Source organism: Nicotiana tomentosiformis, chromosome 5 (genome assembly GCF_000390325.3).
Source record: "Nicotiana tomentosiformis chromosome 5, ASM39032v3, whole genome shotgun sequence".
NCBI classification, from domain to species: domain Eukaryota; kingdom Viridiplantae; phylum Streptophyta; class Magnoliopsida; order Solanales; family Solanaceae; genus Nicotiana; species Nicotiana tomentosiformis.
Genome location: NC_090816.1, coordinates 73,930,191 through 73,952,117, shown reverse-complemented (window position 1 = coordinate 73,952,117; position 21,927 = coordinate 73,930,191). Strand labels below are relative to the sequence as shown.

The window sequence follows — 21,927 nt, the reverse complement described above, 5'->3', positions numbered from 1 at the left end:
TTGAAGGTGCTGAACTAGTATTGATCACATTGTTGGCATAGTTGTTAGGTCCTCCTCCTTTCTTTTAATACTCGAAGTCAACTGGATAACCATGTAGCTTATAGCAATTATCCTTTATGTGACCCTTAAGCTTGCAGTATTCACAGTAAGGGGGGCCTTCCCATAGTTATTTCTAGGTCTGTAGCCTCCTCCACTTGCTCCTCTGTTGCTTGAGAGTGAAGCAGGTTCTCCAATCTCAGTACCAGCACCACTGGCATTCCCTCCACCTGTTTTCCTTTGGCTCTCAACATTAACAATCATAGCATAATCTTGGTTTATGTTTGGCAGTGGTCTAATCATTAGAACTTGATTCTTAGCATTCTCATAAGACTCATTTAAACTAGACAAAAATTGGTACAGTTTTTGCACTTGATAATGTTTAGCATGTTGCCTGGACTCAAGGCATCCACAAGAGGGTGGAGGATCTAGAGTTTCATATTCATCCCACAGTTCACGTAGTTTCGAAAAATATATAGATACTGAAGACACTCCCTGAACAAGTGTGGTAATTTCCTTATGCAAATAGCAAACTCTAGATGCATTCACTTTGTCAAACCTCTCTCTTAAGTCTTCCCACACCTTATATGCATTAGAAGCATATATCATTGTGCTATTTAGACTTGGAAAAATTGAGTTCATTATCCATGCTAACACAATTGCATTACACCTATCCCACAACTCATGTAGACTCACATCATACATCTCCTTTCTATAGGTTCCTAGCACAAAACCTAATTTGTTTTTACCGTGAAGAACAATTTTGATAGATCTACTCCAAATCAAGTAATTTTTAGAACCTTGAAGTTGAATTGAGATGAGAACAGAACCTTGAGTGTCTGAAGGATGAATGTATAGCGGATGATTGTGATGAACAAGCTCGAGATTCTGAGTGTTGTGTGATTGAGCAGCCAATGTACTTGAGGTTTGAGCAAACGGTACTTCTTCATTAATTGGCATCATTGCGACGCAATTTCAGCAAAGGATTGTACTCGCAATTTTTCAAAAGGAGCAGAGATGTTCGTTGAGTTCCAGCCAGATACAGAAAAGCCCTAATTTTGGGACTTTTGCTCTTAGCTGAGAAATTTACTCAACAACTGCTGCTTAACACTCGTCTATTGCTTGCTGAGCTGAGGGATCTAGCTCACAGCTTTGATACCATGTTGAAGAGCTCAGCTATGGAGTCAGACGAGAACATGCACAGAAGTAATTAGAGAGAAGAGAAGAGAAGCTCCCAACTGATTCCATTAGATGAACCGTAAGAAATGAAATATGTACAGTGTTTATAACTAACTAACTGCTACTTATACAACTAACCACCGACCTTTCTTAACTTAACTACTGCTCATTTACAGCTGTACACCCACACACCTAGAGTTCTCTACACTCAACACTGGGATTTCCCCTTTTAGTGGGCCCTACACAATGTCCAATCTTTTCATATACTATAAACTTAGCATTTATTATTGCTTACTGCAGGTAGTTGCAAGTCCAACATACGAGTACTTGGATACCAAATATGGAATCAAAGGAAGTGCAGTGGCTTTTCGAAACCTGGCATTCAGAACTGTAGTAAGAGGTGGATATCTAGCAATTACCATTTTCCTGTCCGCTTTGTTACCTTTCCTTGGAGATTTCATGAGCTTCACTGGTGCTATCAATACATTCCCGCTCACATTTATTCTTCCAAATCACATGTACATTGTTGCAATGAGAAAGCTGCAGCTTTCCTCATTTCAGAAAACCTGGCATTGGTTCAATATTGCCTTCTTTAGTTGCATTGCTGTTGCTGCACTAGTAGCTGCTGTAAGACTTATTGCCATGGATTCAAAAACTTATCATGCATTTGCAGATCTATAATTCATCCTATGTTATTTGGATTGAAATGTCTCTCATATTCAGGGTGTTAATTGTATGCAGCTTCTCCATTAGAATAAGATTGTTATGATTTTTCCTAGGTAAATATTTGTCCAAGTAGTGGGATGCTAATGAATTTACAGACAGACAGACAGACAGGTTGAAATATGAATTAGGAACTCTAAGTACATTTTATCTTGAGTTTTGGACCCAACTCAGTGTTGAATGAGGAAAGCTGCTAGAAGTGGGGGGTGGTGCCACCTCTTGTTTCAGTAGTATATCACAACTCTAATCAAGAGGATAGTTACAAATGATCAACGAACCCAGAACCAACTGCTTAGCATGCGCGGAAATGCAAGATGACATTGCAGTAAATCCTGATGCTTCTCCGAAGTAGCTCTATCTTAAATTTTCCAGGAAAGATGAACTCTACGCGTAGAAGAGTTTTCACGAGGCATATAATAAACCCAACATTTTTGCAACTTATTATTAGAAATAAACTTTAAAACCTGACCTTAAGGTTGTGTGCCCGACGCAAATGCCCCATATTATTACAGCTATGCTAGAAAGATCAAAATTAATAGTCAAGATAGAGTAAAGTCTAATTCCTGTCATGTTTGAAACCTCAGCAACTCTCCTAGAAGTATTCAGTATTCAAAACTATTTTCTGCACTAGTAATAAGTCTTATATCAGTATCTACAGCAAATGAGTTCTTTACCTTTGCGCATGGTTAGTTGTGGCAGGAAAACAGATTAAAAAAACAGTTATCCATCCATATTATCCACTAAAAAATGGGTTGGATAATGAAATTTTTAAAATGGGCCAAATATGGATAAGATTCATATTATCCACTTAAAAATAGATAACCAATGGGTTTAACTTTTACATTTGTGAAGACTCAAAATGGAGGCTCCTCAAGTTTGGGAGACTAGGAATTCTCTCAGAAGTGATCATATTCAAAAAGTCATAGATATCATATCCACCATTTTTACATTACCCGTCCATATTCAACCCGATCCGCCCATTTGCCACCCCTTCGCATGGTTAATAGGGGGAGTAAGAAGGGTGAACTAAGCAAGAGTAGCCAAAAGGCCATTACGATTTGAACTTGTAACACTACATTTTGAATTGTAGCATTTTCGCCATTGAGCTATCCCCCCCCCCCCCTCCCCCCAGGTATACAACACTCTGTTTGAATTCTGTGCCTTCTTTTTTGCGAAGGGTACACACATATTCTACACTAGCACAGCTCTAATCAGCTTAGAAGCTGGTATTGACGGAAGATATCAGTTGACATATGAAACAACATAACAAGATTCACGTTTTTCAGAACAATGAGAGCCTAAAGTTGAAAGACTAGGTCTTTATTCATCATATCACAATCCTAACTACAAGACTCCCTTTTATCACAGGAATTGGTTTTCTCCACCCATACTCATATTTGGAAAAAGGTATGTTTTCTGGAAATAGAGCAATAACTTTTTTTTTTTTTGGAAATGGTAACATTAATAGAACAATAACATCAATTAGCAAACTCTAAGAAGATTATCTTATGTGAAATCAAAATATGCAGCAGTGCAAAAAAGAGAGCTTAGACTCCAAGAACATGATTCTTGAATAAGAACATGCAGAGGTAGGCACTGATGACCTATTTTACAACAGTCGTGTCCATAAAGACCGAGAAACTAATCGAAGAAGATTAGTTTGTATCAGGGTATCTACCAAGATGCGACTAGAGTTGGTGTTTTTCCTCAAGGAAGCTTTCTGAACCCTTCCATCTATGAACTTCAGTGTCTGTATATACAAAAAAAAATTATTTCAACAAATAGAATGGTCTACTATAAATCAAGAGATCAATTTTATGCTGCTATTAAAAAATAGAAAATGCATCAAACATCATTCCTATTTGACTGTAGCAACATTATTACTCGATCACCTTATGAGTGCAACCATGACATAAAGCATATTAGCTTACTTTAAGAAACTGTAGTTCAGAAAACTGGTCAGCAAAAGATTACTTTGTGCTAAATCCCCCACCCCCACCCAAAAAACAAAAAGGAAATGAGAGAAAGTAGAAAAATGCTACAATGTAGCCTCCTGATATTACCCACTATAAATCCTAGACATTGTCAGAGATATGATGCAGAAAAGAGATCAACTAGTTCAGGATGGGATCCCAAGGTTATTTCAAAACTTTAATATCACACCAAGTACATATTAGCTTTTGTGATGAAAAGCAATTTCTAATTTCTCCCCAGAATGCTTGTCCACCGTTCCTTTGGTTAAACTAGAAATAATTGTCCAACTCAATCTTGAAATGCAGCAACCAAGTTAAACAGGCATACCTCACCCATAAATCATAATCTGGATACAAACTTTACAAAAATAGAGAGGTGTGTTGAGGAGTATGAGGAGAACGCTCAGATATTGAGTTGCATAAGTAAGACCAAGTAGACGGCCCTTGAATGGACTCTCAGATATAATGGTCCAAATACACACATCAATCTCAAAATGTAGCAACAAAGTTAAACAAGCATACCTCACGCTAGAATCATCATCCAGATACAAACTTTACAACAATACAAAGTGTGTTGAGGAGTATGAGAAGAACTCTCAGATATTGAGTTGCATAAATAAGACCAAGTAGCTGGCCCTTGAATGAATTTCTTCTGACCCCTGAATATTCCTGGAAGCTCCATCCTCTTGGAGCAAGGAAACGATCTTCGTTCAATATCGCAAGTGCATTTGCAAGAAGTAAGCAGCCCTCGAGCAATGTCCACAAACCCATGGCCTGAATTATGTTGTAATCTTATATCAGTATCTCCTTTCACAAGAATCTGTTCTCATATCTCACTAATTTGTAAAATCTTTCTAAATCAGCTAAATTGTGTTCAGAATTACCCAACAACACAACTTAGAAGGTTAATAAAATGTATATAAATAAAGCAATTGCGTAAATACACAGCTATTAAACAATAGAAGATCAATGGAAGCAGTTACTAATAACTTTTCATATATCAAATTGCGCAAGCAGAGAAATTGGTATTATCGGAAACAAAGTGGCCCTAAAAGGAGTGAAACAGATACAGAGAAATTCTTTTTTCTTTTTTTTTCCATGACAGTGGTGTTCGGGTCAATTTGTGCGCACCTCAACTATTCCTCTGAATAACCTCCGGTACGATTCAATTCAACATTTTGTTCGTTCGGGTTTGATACCCCAACGAACGTACCGGATAACTCAGCCAACAAGACTTAGGCAAATGGAAAGAAATCACCTAGTGTTTTCTTGCCTCCGCTGAGATTTGAACAGACCTCATTGTTAGCATTGTAATGTATTTTAATGATGAAAAGTTAATTAGTGTTGCTACTGAACAAAAACAGTCTTTGCAGAATTCATTTGAAGCATAAGTCACAGCCCCAAGTCCATGAAGAAAGGATGAAAATGAGCCCAAATACAAATTAGTCGAAAACGAGGACAAAGAACTCAACAAGCCTAATTACAACATTGATTAGGCAGCCCACAAGCCTCGAGAAACGCATGAAGATCATCAGAAGAGGAAGCTGTGCATACAAAAACTAGTCAAAACTCAAAGCGAACTCAGAATAACTAATCGAAGCCTGGTTGATTCATTGAAGCAAAGAATTACCAAAGTCAGTTGAGATCATTACAGTCGCTCCAAGTATCAAGACTGACTGTATTAAACTCCCTTGGGTCATTAAAAGCAGTTCCAACATTCTCTATTGGAACTAGTCGAGTCAATTCCCTCATTAATGGAAGGAGCCGGCACATTCAAACTATTGAAGACATTGAGGAAAGGCCACAACGGCTAGCTTTGCCTTGCCTATAAATTCAGAAGAACTTCTCAAAATCAAACACGCAACTTACACCTCGAGCAAGAATTATTTTCTTTCATTTTCTACTAAGCACTGTAATATTGTAGTATCAGTGTATCAAAAGAAAAAGAAAGAGTGTTAGTGAAAAGAGATAACTCGTGTCAGGATTTAGAGTTTCTTTGGTGAGCTTGTAAAACCAAAGGGTTGAACTGAATCGCTAGTGGTGAACGAGTAAAACCACAGAAGGTGTAATCGACTCAAATCTGAAAATTAATAAGATAGCCTTGTGGTCCAACTCCAAGGTGACTGAATGTAGGTACCACATCGGTACGTGAACCAGTGTAAAAATCGACCGTGTCCTTCGCCATTTTACTTTTCTTATTATATCTCCCGATTCATCTAACATTTGTTTTAAGAAATATTTTCTGTGCAGGTGAAGGGGAGCCTTGGCGTAACTGGTAAAGTTGCCGCCATGTGACCAGGAGGTCACGGGTTCGAGCCGTGGAAACAGCCTCTTGTAGAAATACAGCCTTGGGCTGCGTACGATAGACCCTTGTGGTCTGGCCCTTCCCTGAACCCCGCGCATAGTGGGAGCTTAGTGCACGGGGCTGCCCTTCTGTGCAGGTGAAAGTGATCAAACTTAGTCAACTAGAATTTAATTAGTTCACAGTGCACCCCCTCTTGTGTTTTCACTCAAGGTTCTACTCTCCCACTTCATTGACCACTAGGCACAAAATATATGTAATCGACCCTATACTTACCCTTTCTTGAAAAAAGAATTCATATATGATCGACCCCAACTATTTTGAGAATTAGGCCTAATTAATTGACTGATTGATTGATCAACCTTTCCTAACACAGTTCATCCTTTAATAATGTGGTTAAATGCCCATATTACAGATCTGAACACAGTTACAATCAACCCATATCACATCTTTGGTTTGTTTTGCTTAACCAATTCTAAAACAGATCAAAATCCCAGATATGGTACATCTTACTTAGTGTTAGTATTCTCTCTGTTTTTTACCAAAATAAATCCCTAAAAGATATCATTTGTACCTGCCTACAATCTGTTCTATATAACAAACTATTCTTCGGTGTAATACCTAAAAGATCCACAAGTAATGAAGCAAACTCAAACAGATCCAAGTTTTCTTATAAAACAAACTACTCTTCTGCACATTAATAACCGCCCCAAAAGCCCAAATCTGCCCACAGCGAAGCCAATGTAAATATTTTTTATTTTATTTTTTGGGTAAAAAAACAAACTTTTATCAATAAGTAATCATATATGCCTCAGGCTAAACGGATTACATAGCAGGAGAAAATATGAGAAAGGATGGATAACTTACCTTTAATTTGAGGGGTAAATTTGAAGAGGATTTGCTCAGAAGTGATGGAGATGTAATGTATGTAGTTTGGATTGTTGGCAATTTGGTTTTTAACTCTCTTCGTAGGAGGAAAAAGAACTTTTTCTGTTATTCCTAATTTACCCTTTAAGTTAATGGGGTTAGCTTTTCCTCTTAAAAGGTGTTAAGGTATAAATGGAGGAGTATAATTTTGGTTAATTGGTTCTATCTTTTTCCTTTTTGTTTTTTGTCGACATCTGCCACCGGCGCTACATCTTTCGTCACCGCCTTTTTGCCTCGCCCGTCTCACGTAATCCGTTGATGAATTTCATCGATGTCTATCTAACGTACGAAAAATTGAACTTTATTCTTCTATATTGAAGTTACATATAGAACGTAGACGATAAGATGGTTTTGCCATACAGATGTGTAAAAATGGCTTGGGATACCTATTTTTTAATATGGTACTCCCTCCGTCTCCGTTTCAATTTAGACGAAATAGTTTGATTCGGTACAGAATTTAAGAAAAAGAAGAGTATTTTTAAAATTTGTGGTCTTAAAAACTTAAGGGATAAAAGTTTTGTGGGGCCATGGCATTTGTGTGGTTATAAAAGCTTCTCATTAAGGGTAAAATGGGTAAAATAAAAAGTTTAAAGTTAAATTATTACCAAATTTAGAAATATGTCATTTATTTTGGAACAGACTAAAAAGGAAAGTACATCATCTAATTTGAAACGGAGGGAGTATTTAGTTTTTATCCAGTATTTTTAATGCTGAGCAAAAATAGTCACTACTCTATTAAAATTAATACGAAAAGATATTTTTACCCTTTCTTCATGAGTGTTGTGTAAATATTAAGGACATGGTGTCCTTAACATTTACACTGGATACATGAAGTTAAAGACGACATGTCCTTAACATTTACACTGCACATATGAAGTTAAGGACATGATGGCCTAAAGTTTAACAACGGAAGGTGCAAATACAGGACACTTTGTCCTTAATATTTACACAGCATTCATGAAGTTAAGGACATCAGTCCTTAATATTTACACAACACTCATAAAGTTAAGGACATTATATCCTTAACATTTACACGGTACATATTAAGTTAAGGACATGAGGTCCTAAAGTTTAACAACAAAAGGTGCACATACAAGTTAAGGACATTATTTACACTGCACACATGAATTTAAAGACGTCATGTCCTTAACATTTACACTGCACATATGAAGTTAAGGACATGATGTCCTAAAGTTTAACAACGGAAAGTGCAAATACAAGACACGTTGTCCTTAATATTTACACAGCATTCATGAAGTTAAGGATACCATGTCCTTAATATTTACATAGCACCCATGTCTAGCACAGAGGTTTTTCCGTCCGGACGGGTAAAAATTTATTAAGCACTGACTAAAGAGTAAATACATTTTAAACAGTGATTAAATAGTAAAGACATATCTAATTAGTAACTAATTGTGCACTTCCCCCTACATATGTAGACCTCCAAATCACTATTCTGATGAATGTGCTACAAGTTGACAATGTAACATATAACCTCGCGGATTTAATGTGAACTTACCTAAGAATAAGACATAATAATAAAAATAAAAGGGTCCATATAAGATGGTGGAGCTAAAGGTAAGAAAGGAGTTCAATTGAATCCCCCTCGTCCGCAAATTGCACTGATGCAATTAGGGTAAAAACAAATTATTTTTACCTAAGATTCCTAGAAACAATTGAATCATGTTATTAGGATTTTTAGATCAGTGGTCAGATCGACGGTGGTCAGGCTCGTTACTATGCTTTTTCGGGTAGACCCGAGGCAGTGGCCTCAGATGCTGTGATCACAGGTATGGTTTCGGTTTGTCATAGAGATGCTTCTGTATTGTTTGATCCAGGGTCTATCTATTCATATGTGTCATCATATTTTGCCCCTTATTTGGACATACCTCGTTGTTCTCTTGTTATTTCTGTTCATGTATGTACACCTACTGATGATTTTATTGTGGTGGATCGTGTATATCGATCTTGTATGGTTACAATTGGGGGTTACTGCTGCATATAAGTGATACCAACTAGTGGTGATTAACTCTTTAGTTTATTTTTGTTATTTTTGTCAGGAGTCCTTATAATCTAGTTAGGACTTGTATATCAATGTAGGAATAAGGATGAGACTTAAAAAACCCCATTTATCTTTAAAGTCGTTTCAGTCAGTACTAGAATGAAATAATCATATAACTGAGCCTAATCAATTTGGGATTGAGGAGTAATTGATTGTTTGATTAGTATATGAGAAATAAAAACAAAATGTACAAAAAATGAATCAGTCAGTATGTTTTAGTTTTAACTTTCTTTTCTGTAATAAGGATGTCTTAATTTTAACTTCTGCCGCAGAAAGAAGCAATTGCTCAGAAACCTTATACTACTTCGTTTTGTTAGGTTTCATTTTGAATGTCCAAAGAGAAAAGAGAAAATGTGTTCTTAAGAAAGATGAAGTAAAGTATGTATGGTCAAAACCGATTAAGTCAGTCGTACGGACTGGTCGAGGTGATAATACTTCGATCAAAGGGTATTTGCGTGACGACGGGTCGAGATCCGAAGTAATGGCGTCGAGCTTCGAGCTCTAAGACCAATCAACGACAAGCTCGGTATCATTATCGAGCTCATATCCAAATCGAACTACGAAGCAAAGCGGAGATTATCGAAGATGCATAGACCGGCCAACACTCACCCCGAATATCGAGACTCCGAGTCAAAGTCGAGCTCGAACCAAGGCCGAGGGCTCGATCCAATATTCTTGGAGAGGAAATCCCACTTGGGGACAGGACTTAACCCCGAGCTCAGGTCAGGATTTATTGAATTTCTTGAATTTAACATTGACTGCTTTGCATGGTCGCATGAGGATATGACAGGTATCCCGCCAGAAGTGGCCGTACACAAACTAAGCCTGTTCCTCTGGCCCGGGGACTGGACTCCGAGGTCATAGAAATTAAATATGATTCCCTGTTGGTAGTGAATCAGGTCTGCGGGATCTTCGAAGCCAAAGAAGAACGCATGCTACAATAGGTAGTGAAAGTCCAGGCTCTGCTCGCACGGTTCAAGGAATGGTCAATTACACATATCCCCCAGGGAAGAAAACGCAGAAGCAGAAGCATTAACCTATCTGGGATCGTCCACGAAAATGAAACGAACGGACTCCAGTACGGTCATGCAGCTTATGCATTCGGTATTGGACGTTGATGGCTACTACGAAGTAAACGCGATCAATTTGGTCTGGGACTGGAGAAATGAGATCATTGACTATCTCGAGCATAGGAAGCTACCTGAAGATCCCAAGTCATCTCGGGCTACGTACTAAAGCAGCTCGATACAGCTTCAAGGGAGGTCAATTGTACAGAAGATCTTTGCAAGGCCTGTTGGACCGATGTTTGGGAGCCTCCGAAGCTAACTATGTCATGAGGGAAGTCCACGAAGGGATCTACGGAAAACACTCAGGTGCAGATTCCTTGGTATTAAAGCTAATTAGGGGAGGATACTACTGGCCCCGAATGGAACAAGACGCTAAGTCTTATATTCAAAAATGCGACAAGTGTCAACACCATGCACCGTTGGTACATCAACCGGCAGAGCTACTGCACTCGGTTTTATCGCCCTGGCCATTCATGAAATGAGGGATGGATATAGTCGGTCCACTGCCGCCAGCTCTCGGTAAGGTAAGGATTCTTTTGATTTTGACTGACTACTTTTCTAAGTGGGTGGAAGCAGGTCCTTACCAGAAAATCGGCGAGCGCGAAGTGATAGATTTCCTGTGGGAGAATATAATTTGTAGATTCGGGATACCTAAAGAGATATCCTACAATAATGGGCCATAATTTATAGGTGCTAAGGTCACAAAATTCCTTGAAGACTTGAAAATCAAAAGAATCACATCATCATCTTATCACTCGAGTGTAAACGGTCAAGCAAAATCAACAAACAAGGTGATTATCCAAAGTCTCAAAAAGAGATTGGAAGTAGCCAAAGGCAAATGGCCCGAAGAGCTTCCAGGAGTATTATGCACGTATCGAACAACGACCAAATCAAGCATGGGGGAGACTCCTTTCTCTTTCGTATACGGAGCAGAAGCCTTGATCCTGGTGAAAGTGGGAGAACCTACCCTGAGATACTTTTGTGCGGATGAAGAATAAATAACGAAGCGTTATTGGTCAAATTGGAGCTGGACTTGGCACATATAAGGATCGCAGCCCAAAAATAGAGAATGGAAAGATATTAAATCGAAGAGCTAACCTCCGTTATTTCAAAGTGGGAGACTTGGTTTTAAGAAAAGTAACTGAAAACACCCGTGAGCTCAACGCAGGAAAGCGAGGTCCGACATGGGAAGGCCCCTACCGTGTTTCAATTGTCACCAGAAAAAGGTCATACGAATAGGAAAATCAAGACGGAGTAAAGTTGCCGAGAAACTGGCATATGGCACACCTCAAAAGATACTATTGTTAATGAGCACCGCCTAACGGGATGTGAAGCTTTCTGTCGAGACAAATCTTGCTATCGAGCCAAAGGTTACTCGATAGTTCACGAGTGCAAGTCATTAGGGGGTGGTTAGGTAATCTTTTGCTCTGTAGCAAAGTTCCTAACGAGAAGTGAAGCTTGCTATCGAACCAAAGATTATCCAACCATTCACTAGTGGAATCTTCAAAGGAGCAAGACTTCCAGTGTTCAAACACGCATTTTCGCATTCGAACACTAGGGGGATGATATGAGAATACTGGGACTACGAAATCCGGGAACAAAGTTTTATCATCGGGACCGGGGACTGCACGGTCAGCCCCGTAGAAACAAGTTGTACAAGTTAGGCATAAGTAATGGCAATTTAGTTTTAGCACAACGAATGCTTATGTACTTTTGAAAATGGAAGGAATAAAGTAAAGTCCTTTTATTTTTATCTTGTTTCTTGTCCGAACAATGAATTAATTTTATTATTTGAAAGTTAAACAAGTAATTCAAATGCTAGTGCCGGAATGAACAAGAGACATCCTCTTCAAGAGCACCATAAACATAAGAGGGCCCTGTCTTATGAAACCCTCACAGTAAAAGTTTGATTCCAGAAGAATTTATCCCTAGAATCTAAATGCTATTGGGGCAAAATGCACCCGAAGCCTTGCACAATTCGACGCAAAGAGAAAAACTTGCACAATACTTAAATGAAAAAGCACTTCTATATACAACAAACGTGCCAAGAAACACAAGTACATAAATATGGAAAGGAAAAGCAAAAAGCTAAACTACTGCATCCCCGGAACCCGGCTCAAGATCTTGGCCTTCACCGTCATCCCTTTCAGGTTCTTCTTCAGTTCGCGAGAACTTAACATCAGAACTAGAAGAGTCAAACGCATCAGGTTGGACCACGAGACCTCTTCGGGCACGTGACTCCAGCTCACGGGCCTTGGCTATCTCGACATCAAAGTCAATGATGCCCGCTTTGGCCCCTTCCAAGGATTTTCTCCTCATGCTATACATAGAATATGTTTTTCAAAAATGAGGGAAGCCACTCGATACTAAAGTTCTTCCTTAAGACGGTCAATCTTGGTCGAAAGGTTATTCCGATCAGATGTAGCGGCCTGAAGGCTGACGTCAAGGTCACAGATGGTAGAGTTAAAGACTTTGTTATGCTCTATGACCCCGTTGTGCCTCTCTTCCAACCGAGCATGCTTTTCCGTAGCAGCTTCTTTAGCTTTGAAGTTCAAGGCTGCCTACAAATTATTCATTCTTTCAGTAGAGGTAGCCTCGCGATCGGCAGCAGCAAGAATGGCATTTTGGACCGCTAACCATTTTGCCTTTGCTTCTTCAAATTGTATCCTTAACAGGGCTGCCTCTTGACTAAGGGTCACTACCTCATGCTCAGTTTACTACAACCGATCCTCCAACTCGACGGCCTCAACAGTTTGTGCTTCCAGTCCAGGGAGGCGGGCAACAATTTGATCTCGCTCGGCCAACAATTGATTTCGCTTGGAGGTGAGTTTCTCTTTGTCAAGGAACAACCTCTGAAGGCCCTCGGAAGCAAGGAAGTTAGCCTGCAAAATAGAAGTACAAATTAAAAATCCTGCCATAACAAAGATAGAAGAAATAACAAAGGAAACAAAGATTGTATCGCCGCTGTGTTATGCATGGTATTTTTCACCATACACTCTTCTGAAAGAGACTGTATTTTATTCCTATATTTCTATGAAGCTAGAGGCTTCAGATAATTAGCAAGTTCCACGGGCCGGGACATCAGATAGCATCCTGTAGAAACCAATAGGGAAACACTCCTCCTCCTTTGAGGATCATCGTAGGGTGCCGAATAGTTAGGTCCCAAATTTCCATGAACCAGGGACTGGGGAAGAGGGAAATCCTCCACTCGAACGACTGCGGCTGGTGGAGATGATGTAGCAGTTATTGGTGGCGAAGGTAAAGTTGGCAAAGAAGGAAATGGAGTTGGTGGCATTGTAGGTTGAGAAGCAGCTGCAGAAAAAGCAGTGCTAGTTGATGGTTTCTCATTAACTGAAGATGGAAGAGACCTGGTACCCAGCCTCACGGCACCGGGAACATCAACTGGGGCTCGGAAGCGAGAGTTGGCATCTTCCACTATATCACATTACCCAGAGCACCTGGACGTCATTCTCAGTTGGTGTGATTAGCTCAACAGATTGAGCATTCTGTTGAGCTGATGAAGGTCGTCGTCTTCTATGTAGAGAATCCCCCTCATCACTGGCTCCTCCATCATCATCAATCACCACAGTGTCTGCGGCTGGCTCAGGCATGACACTCTTTTCCTTTTTATTTTTTCCCTCATCCGTGGAAGAACGTCACATTTTTATTGCTTGTTCTTCGGCCAGGGACTCCGACAGGAAGCACTTGCACCGGAGGTATGCCCGATGACAACCGTTTGGGTGAAATCCTCCTGCAGCAACCCCACTGTATCAACAGGATTGGCCAAAACGTCCTCCTCGGGGACGGTAACAGAGCCCTATGGAAGGCCTGACTTCAACAAGAGAGAAAAGTTATCCGGTTTCCCTATACGTGAGGTAAAAACAATGATAAGTTCAACCTACCATTATTTTTGGCCTTCCACCCGTATTTAAGGGTCAGTTCATTCCATTTGCGGGTCTCAAGTATAGTGACGTCAAAAATCTTCTGGACCCACTGGTCCAAGCCTTCAACCCTTGGTGGTGTCCACCGAGTTACTGAAATAATGAAAGAAGAAGGATCAGTAGTAGTATGGGACAACCTTTAATCTAATGGAAAGACAGATGTTGAACTTACGAGTACGGTTCTGTGATTTAGGAAAGGATGGAGTTGTGGCCGGGATGATGTCCCTGGTGGCAATTACAACGAACCACTCCATCCATCTACGGTCGTTGTCATCGTCCATGATGTTGAGCAAAGAATGGTGACCACGCTTGCTTAAAGTTTATCTTTCTCTCACGGAACATCTTGGGGGAATAAAGGTTCATCAGTCGAGCCAGGGAGAGCTCTTCCCCCGTCTCCTGGCATAAACGACGAAGACAGGTGACCGTCCGCCACACAAAAGGGCTCACCTGTGCCAAGCATACTTGGTAACAGAAGCAAAACTCCAAGATAACAGAATCAAGCCCCCTACTCAATGAGAATGGGCCCAGAGTGAAGGGATACGTGTAAACGTACGTAAAACCCTTCTTACAGAAGGTAACCCGTTCCGCTAGGTCAGGAGCGATGATGTTCAAATCTTTCCAGCCATGCCCCATGACCCCTTGGACGCGCCCCGTGGCGTCCTGGCAAGCTTCCCCACGCCCGTCGCCACGGTCGGCCCCGTGGTCTCGGCAGCTCCAAGTGACAAGCGCGCATATGCCTCTGTCGCCCCACCGATAGCCATTGCCAGCGCCCAGCCACATGCAGATGCCAACAGCGCCGCACGCGCAGACAATGCCGCGTGCGCAGACCCTGATGCCAAAGACAAAGTTGCTGCCAACGGATTTGTTTCTGCTTTGTAGAAGACTAAGTCCTTTTCATTGTAAATATAGAGTAGTTTTAATGCATTTTCTTTAAGTGTGATTTTTCAGCTTTCATAGGTCTAGTCATGTAACTTTGGTTTATTTTTTTAAGCATTATTAAGGGGGACCAAGCAATCAAACTTTCAAGCAAGCAAACAATTCTCTTTACTCGTGTCTCTCCGCCCCGACACCGTGTTGTTTTTCTGTAATAGCTTTCATTCAATACAATCAAGCTTTCTTTCATTCTCAATTCTCTTTTCTGCTCTCTCTTTCAATTGATCACGACATTGGTTTTCCCGTACAATATTGACAATCTAGTCTATCGTGCGGAGGGGACCTCAGTTGGCGGACAACAATCGCACTGACATCGGTTGCTTAGATTTACGTTACCCTTCCAAGTAACTTCAGGAAGGCGCCGCCTAACAGTTGGTATCAGAGCCTAGGCTCGACATCGGACGAGGGATTACATTGCAATTACCACCATTTCTGACCATGGTGAATTATGGGGATTGCATCGTGACCCTTGAGGGAACGGTTGACGTATTACGGCCTATCGTGGAAATGGTGCCTGACCTAAAGACCAGCCTAGTGCAAAGGTTGGACTACCTGGACCGCAGACGGATCCAGGCCGAAGTTGACATAGAAAATATCAATCGCGACTCTGAAGGAGACCGGCAAACGGCAGCCATAGAGGCAACCGAAATTTTTGGTAAATTTGAGGTCCTCCAACAGGAGCGCGCTGGGGATTTAGCCAACAGGGCACAAGAGGCAGACAGGGTGACTGCCATGCAAAAAACTATAGACAACTTAACAGGCCAGCTCAACGTTGTCAATGCTGCTTTACAAGGCCTGCTTTGAGGAGGTGGAAACCAAATCGGGGGTATTGTGAACCTCGCCCCTGTGGCCCAAAAACTAAAAATTCCTGAGCCAAAGCCATACAGTGGAGCTCGAAATGCCAAAGAAGTGGAAAACTTCATCTTTGACATGGAACAATAGTTCGATACCGTGGGGGGCTAGAAAAAGCTAAGAAGGTAGCAACTGCTGCCATGTATCTTCAGGGTGATGCCAAACTCTAGTGGGGGGTGAAATACGAAGCCATCAAGGCTGGTGAAGATGCCCTCGAGACATGGGTAGAACTGAAGGCAGCCATACGCCTATAGTTCTTCCCCGAAAATGTTGAGTACAATGCTAGGAGAAAGCTACGGGAGCTCCGCCAGACCAATTCAGTGCGTGATTACGTGCGGGAATTCTCTGCGCTCATGCTGAACATCCGCGACATGGGGGACAAAGACAAACTCTTCACCTTCCTGGAAGGGTTGAAACCTTATGCCCGCATGGAGTTGCAAAGACAAAGGGCACGTTACCTAAGGCAATCCAAGCAGCAGAATGCCTTGGGGATTATCAAATGGAAGCCCGGAAGGACAGGCCTCAACAGCCTGTCCGAGGAGGATACAAGGGAGGCTATCCAAACACTAGTGGCCCTAGCAGAAGTGGAGGAGACCAGAGTGCTCACCGTCGGAGGAGCATCATCATCAGTGTTTTCTTTGTTCTTTGAAGAACTAGAATTTTTGAAAGAAGAGGTCATAGTTATTAGAAGAAAGTAAGGGTTTTTTCCTAAAGAAGAACATTAAAGGAAGTTGAAAACAAGTGTAAGTTGAATAAAGAGAGTTTGAGAAATTATGAAGTATAAAAGAAGAAGATGGAGGTGTATAAGTAAAGGAATAGGCGGCTAAAATTGTGACCATGATTACCTCGAGAACTGGCAAAAGTATTGCTAAATCGTGGAATGACGCGTGTTCGGGGTATTAAATGCAGAGAGACGTGCGTCTAATCAAGCGTCAGAAACTTTTCAGAGGGAGTCAGTAAATTTCCTTCCAAGAAAGATATCTTTACCAACTTTTTGATGACACAAGGATGTGCCACCGGAAAGCAGGGGGACTATCTGTATAGGGTAAAATCAGTTCATATTAAATACTTATATAATAGAGTGACATGTGGAACCAGAAACAGATAGAAAGCAAGACAGGTGGAAGTCAAGACCGGGGCAGCAGTCTTGGTTGGCACCGGGAAGTCCCCGAAAGGAATGTTGCTCATAAAGACAGGTGAATACCTATCACCCGATAGCATTCGATGCAGAATATTCTTCCGTATTAAATACATAATCCGTTATAGAGAATATGGCATTCGCAACATGCCATTACACATTCTTCAATGGCCCCCATAATAATAATTTAAGAGGGGCTTGATCCTAGGACCTTGTTCCTAGGTGCCACTATAAATAAGGATTCCAACAACCATTGTAAAGACACGAATTTTCTGACAAACTTATACTATATACTGTTCAAAGTTCAATAGCACTTTACTTTCTTTCTTCTTAATATTGTTATTACTGCATTCGAAAGCTCTATTCCCGAAGCCAAGCTCTCTGCTGTCTTATCTCGATTTCAACGCTAAGTTTTACATTCTTATTTAATTTATTTATCACTTTGAGATTAAATCAATTCGTTTGTCTATAAACCACATATAAATTCAACTGTACCATTTTACAGATAATACTCAAACCTCCACCATATTGGTGAAGGTTCAAACCCCCATATGTATTTCTCTCCCCCGTTTCCCACATCCCTTCTCGGCTTCCGATTGTGTTGTATAAAAAATAAATCAACCAAAAATAAAGGGTCAAATACATAAAAATCCCTTTTGTTTTCAATTTGTAGCAACTAATCTTCATTACCTTTTGATAAATAGAAGTAACCTACTCAAACTGATGGGCTAAATTAAGATGGTAGTTCTTCTATGTCTTTCTCTCTCTTTTTCTACTTTTCTTGTCCATTTCATATAAGCTCTAGGGGGCAGTAGGTCGTGGTGGCTAGATTGAAAGGAAGGTGGCAGAGGAGAGAGAAGAAAATTAAGGGGAATAGTGGTTGGGAAATGGGGTGGGGTTGGGGCAACAAGGTGGCAAATCAGTGTAGGCATGGAGGGGATCATAGGGTTGACGACGCTTACTGGTGAGAGGATAGAGACGGGGTGTTGGGGGAGCAAAATGGGGAAAATATTTCTAGGGGCTAATCCAGGAGGGAAATGGCTAGATGAGGAGCAAAGGGCAAATTTTTGTAAATTTAATATTTTTTGAAGGTCATTTATGGTTCAAAAGTTGGGGTCTTTTTGGGAGGGGAAATAAAGTTTGACACAGCCCATTCTCGTCTAAAGTATGTCTTATTCACTTGCCAATTTGGAACAAGAACTAATTGGCTCATGGCGGTCTATAAGGTAGCGATATGTATCATATTTTAGAAGGTGAATGAGGTTATATGTTACGATCTTAAGACACAAGGGAGTTTTATGCAATTAAAACTCCTCCATTCACAATGAATGAGATTATGAGACAGGGCAAAATCACTATTTGTTTAGGTTATCATTCAACAGTGACTTCACTAAGTTGATGATTCATCATTTTTCCTATCAAAGAAAATGTAGATAGTACTGCTGTTTTGGTTAGTTTTAAGTACTAGCTAATCAGCTAAACTAAACCAATTATTGGTTTATCTGCCTAAACAAGGTTCAATTTGTATTTCATTTCTATTATGGTTTGGAAAAAGAAGATAAAATACTTGAGTATTGGAGTTAATTTAGGTGTACCGCATGTTTGTGTATATCGTGCAAGTATATTTTGTGTTGTCTTGCAGACTAAGTATTCCTCTATGACGAAACAAAGAATGCGCCAACTACTAAAGGATAAATTTTTGTGTTGCCTACTGGTTCCAAAGCCGAAGAAACCAAGAAAGCAGGAGATTTAGTGGCTCAGCTTGTTAAAGGAGGTGTTGTTCTGATGGTGTGCAGAACTTTTGGGAAGAAGGGTGATCACTGGACATTTAAGTGCCCTTTCAAAGATCTTGTTGCACAACTGAAGGTTTTGTTGATAAACCCCTAGCGGTAGATGCAAATATGCCAGAGGGGTCGTGAAGGGAGCATATGTTCCACCAAGCATGTGAGCAGGTGTAGAGAGACCTGCTAGAAAAGATATGAGACGAAGGAACAAAGAGAACTCTGTTCCTTCTTGAGCTTTTTAGGCCTTTCGGCCCAGTTAGTCGGGTCTATGTTGCTATAGACAGAAGACTGGTGTCGGCAAAGGTTTTTGATTTGTTAATTTTGTAAATAAGGAGGATGCTCATAGGGCCATCAACAAGCTTGATGATAATGAATATGACAATCTTATTCTTCACGTTGAGTGGGATACTCCCAGATCAACTAGAACATATTTTCTTAAGAAAAACTCTAGATGTTTTAGGATTTTGATTGACACTTCCTTTATTAGACCTTGGCATATAGGATTTTCTCCTTTCATAGTAAACCTCGACATGAAAGATCTTTCTCCTTTGAATTTTTGTTGCGTAATCTACTTGAAACTCTATTATTATTGCAGTCTAATGGGATTGGGATACACAAGACAGGAAAATACACTTAATGAATCTGTTATTCTTGCTTCTAGTAATTTGTTGTTTCATTACGAATTCAAGTTGTTTACTTGTGACTTAAGAGCTCTGAAGATTCTCGTGATTACCGTAATCTATAGAGTGTAGAATTTCTTTCCTTGAAAAGTTCTTGTTCATGTGTTAATACCAAGATATGGAGTTTCTCATGTTGCATTCTATTGGAAAATCACAAACGTTGAAATGGTCTTCGCTACTTTTCAGCATGTATGAGACTTGATTTTCTATTTCTTCTTTATTTGAGCCAAGCTTGGTGTATTTTTGGGGCGATTGGATCAAAAGAGGGTCATCCAAGAAATAATTATGTGATCGTTGTCCTACATCCTTTGTGGAATAGTAGTTTTTATTATACTAGTTACAAAATTAGTGAATAAAAGATTACTCCTATGAGCTTTCTTAGTACATTTCAAGTGATCTATCCTTTTCTTTATTTCCTGTTGAATCTATGCTACGACTAACTGTTTATTTGCAGTTTCTCCCTTTAATTGTTTCTAGTTTCTTATTTTCCTTGTATGGTATATTATTTTCCCCCCTCTTATATTCCAGTTTCCGCTTTCTTCTTAAATTGACTCAGTGTCTTCTTTTGATCCATCGCATGCATTGGCTGACCCCCTTCCTCTGTATTCTTATGTCAGACTAGTTTTTTATTTATCCTTTTAAATTTGTGATCCATCTACCGTCAGCAAATAGATGAATCAAAATTTCTTCCCTTGCTTCATCACATAGTTAACATTAGTTACTATCTATTGGTATCTGCAGCCTGTCTAGCCTTTCCTTTGTCAGCAATTTATCCTGGTTGGCCATCCATACTATAACCCTCGGACTTGGCATCATTATGGAACTCCATATCAAGTATGTCTCCTTCAGCTTTTGCATCCCACCCAACATTGTGTTGTAACTACTAGTGCCAAAATATTTCCCATTAGCTATCTAGTAGTATGCACCATTTTGATACCAGTCTGCCATTGTTGTCTTGATAGAGTTCAATTTCCTCCAATACTAGCTGCAGTCTATTGGTGGGGTATGGTTCCAAATTTCTTTCTCTCCTTTCATATATAATCCATGCATCCATCAGATCCATATCATGTCCTCTTTCCTTGCTAACTGCCATATCAACTTTCTAGCAGGTACCACATTCCACTTCCTGTAACTCTTAATATTTATGCCTTCATATTTCTTTGGGATGCACAATTTTTCTGAAGAAGCTAGAGTCACATTTCTTCTATCCTCTAAGCTCCCCCATAGGCAATCTCTGCATTTCCTATCTACTTCCTTAAAGATGCTTTGGATCAATATAAGTACTGCTCCCGAAAAATTATATACGGAGAACAAGAGTGCATTAATTACCTGTAGTCTACCTGCATATGACGAATTCCTAGAGTATGCACTGGTGATCCTACTAGTGATCTTCTCCACAAATTAAAGACATTCAATCCTGCTCCACTTCTTGGAGGAGAGAGGTAGCCATATGTATCTAATTTGTAGTGATCCCATAGAGAAACCTGTTATATTCAACAATTTCTCCTTTGTATCTTCATTAACTTCAACCACAAACATATTTGATTTGTCTTGGTTAGCTACCAAGCTAGTAACCTCACTAAAATGATTCAGCGCTTCCATTACTCTAATAACAAAATTTTCTCTCCTTTGCTGAATATCATCTAGTCATCAACAAAAATTAGATGAGTCAACTTGGTAGCTTTGCAAATAAAGTTAAACCTGAAATCTAGCAATTCACTTATTTTTTTGCAGGTTTCAAGTTAGATACTCCATTATTACTACAAAATAGCAGGAGGAAATAGGACCCCCCCATCTCAATTCTTTTGTCACGACTCAAATCGATGGGCCGCAACGGGCACCTGGTGTCTTACTCAACCGAGTACCAACGTTACATATCCTTTTTATCGTACTGTCATTGGCAAATGGGACAAACGGGCCGTCATGGGCTAATCGGAATAAACATAAGGGAATACTCAATATAAGACAACCCAATCTGATATAAAAACTTATACCTTTGACACACGGGCCTATAAGGCCACAATGAGCCCTCGTATACTGAACATAGGCCGACAAGGTCATACAACCTTTCATATACATGACATCTGTCTACAAGCCTCTAAGAATACATAATTGTCATAAAGAACGGGACAGAGCCCCGCCATACCAATCAACATATGTCCTAATCATACTGACCAATTGTAACTCCGGAGCGAATGGAGCGCACCAACATCTTTCGCTGAGCTGATAGACTACTTGGAGGACTCTTGACCTGTCTATCGGGATATGCGGACATGAAACGCAGCATCCCCAGGTAAAATGGATGTCAATACAAATAATGTACCGAGTAT

The 21,927-nt window shown here is 40.1% G+C and overlaps 1 protein-coding gene and 2 pseudogenes across 3 annotated transcripts; 2 read left to right on the top strand and 1 right to left on the bottom strand.

The window, feature by feature from the left end:
- Positions 1-1,900, top strand: part of LOC117273253 (proline transporter 2-like) — a 57,135-nt pseudogene extending 55,235 nt beyond the window's left edge.
- Positions 1,901-3,420: 1,520 nt separating this feature from the next.
- Positions 3,421-7,220, bottom strand: LOC104119500 (uncharacterized). 3 transcript variants are annotated; one of them, XM_009631024.4, is made up of 3 exons: positions 7,081-7,220; positions 4,434-4,685; positions 3,421-3,688 (listed from the first exon to the last, which is right to left on the bottom strand). In XM_009631024.4, the coding sequence occupies exon 2, from the start codon at positions 4,680-4,682 to the stop codon at positions 4,449-4,451; it is 234 nt and encodes a 77-aa protein (XP_009629319.1). In that variant the 5' UTR covers positions 4,683-4,685; positions 7,081-7,220; the 3' UTR covers positions 3,421-3,688; positions 4,434-4,448. The 3 variants fall into 3 exon arrangements, with proteins under 3 accessions (XP_009629319.1, XP_070031101.1, XP_009629331.1); XM_070175000.1 differs by lacking the exon at positions 7,081-7,220 and adding an exon at positions 5,542-5,680; XM_009631036.4 differs by lacking the exon at positions 7,081-7,220 and adding an exon at positions 5,043-5,172.
- An 11,611-nt stretch (positions 7,221-18,831) lies between these two features.
- Positions 18,832-19,669, top strand: LOC117273248 (uncharacterized; annotated as a pseudogene).
- The last annotated feature ends 2,258 nt before the right edge of the window (positions 19,670-21,927 follow it).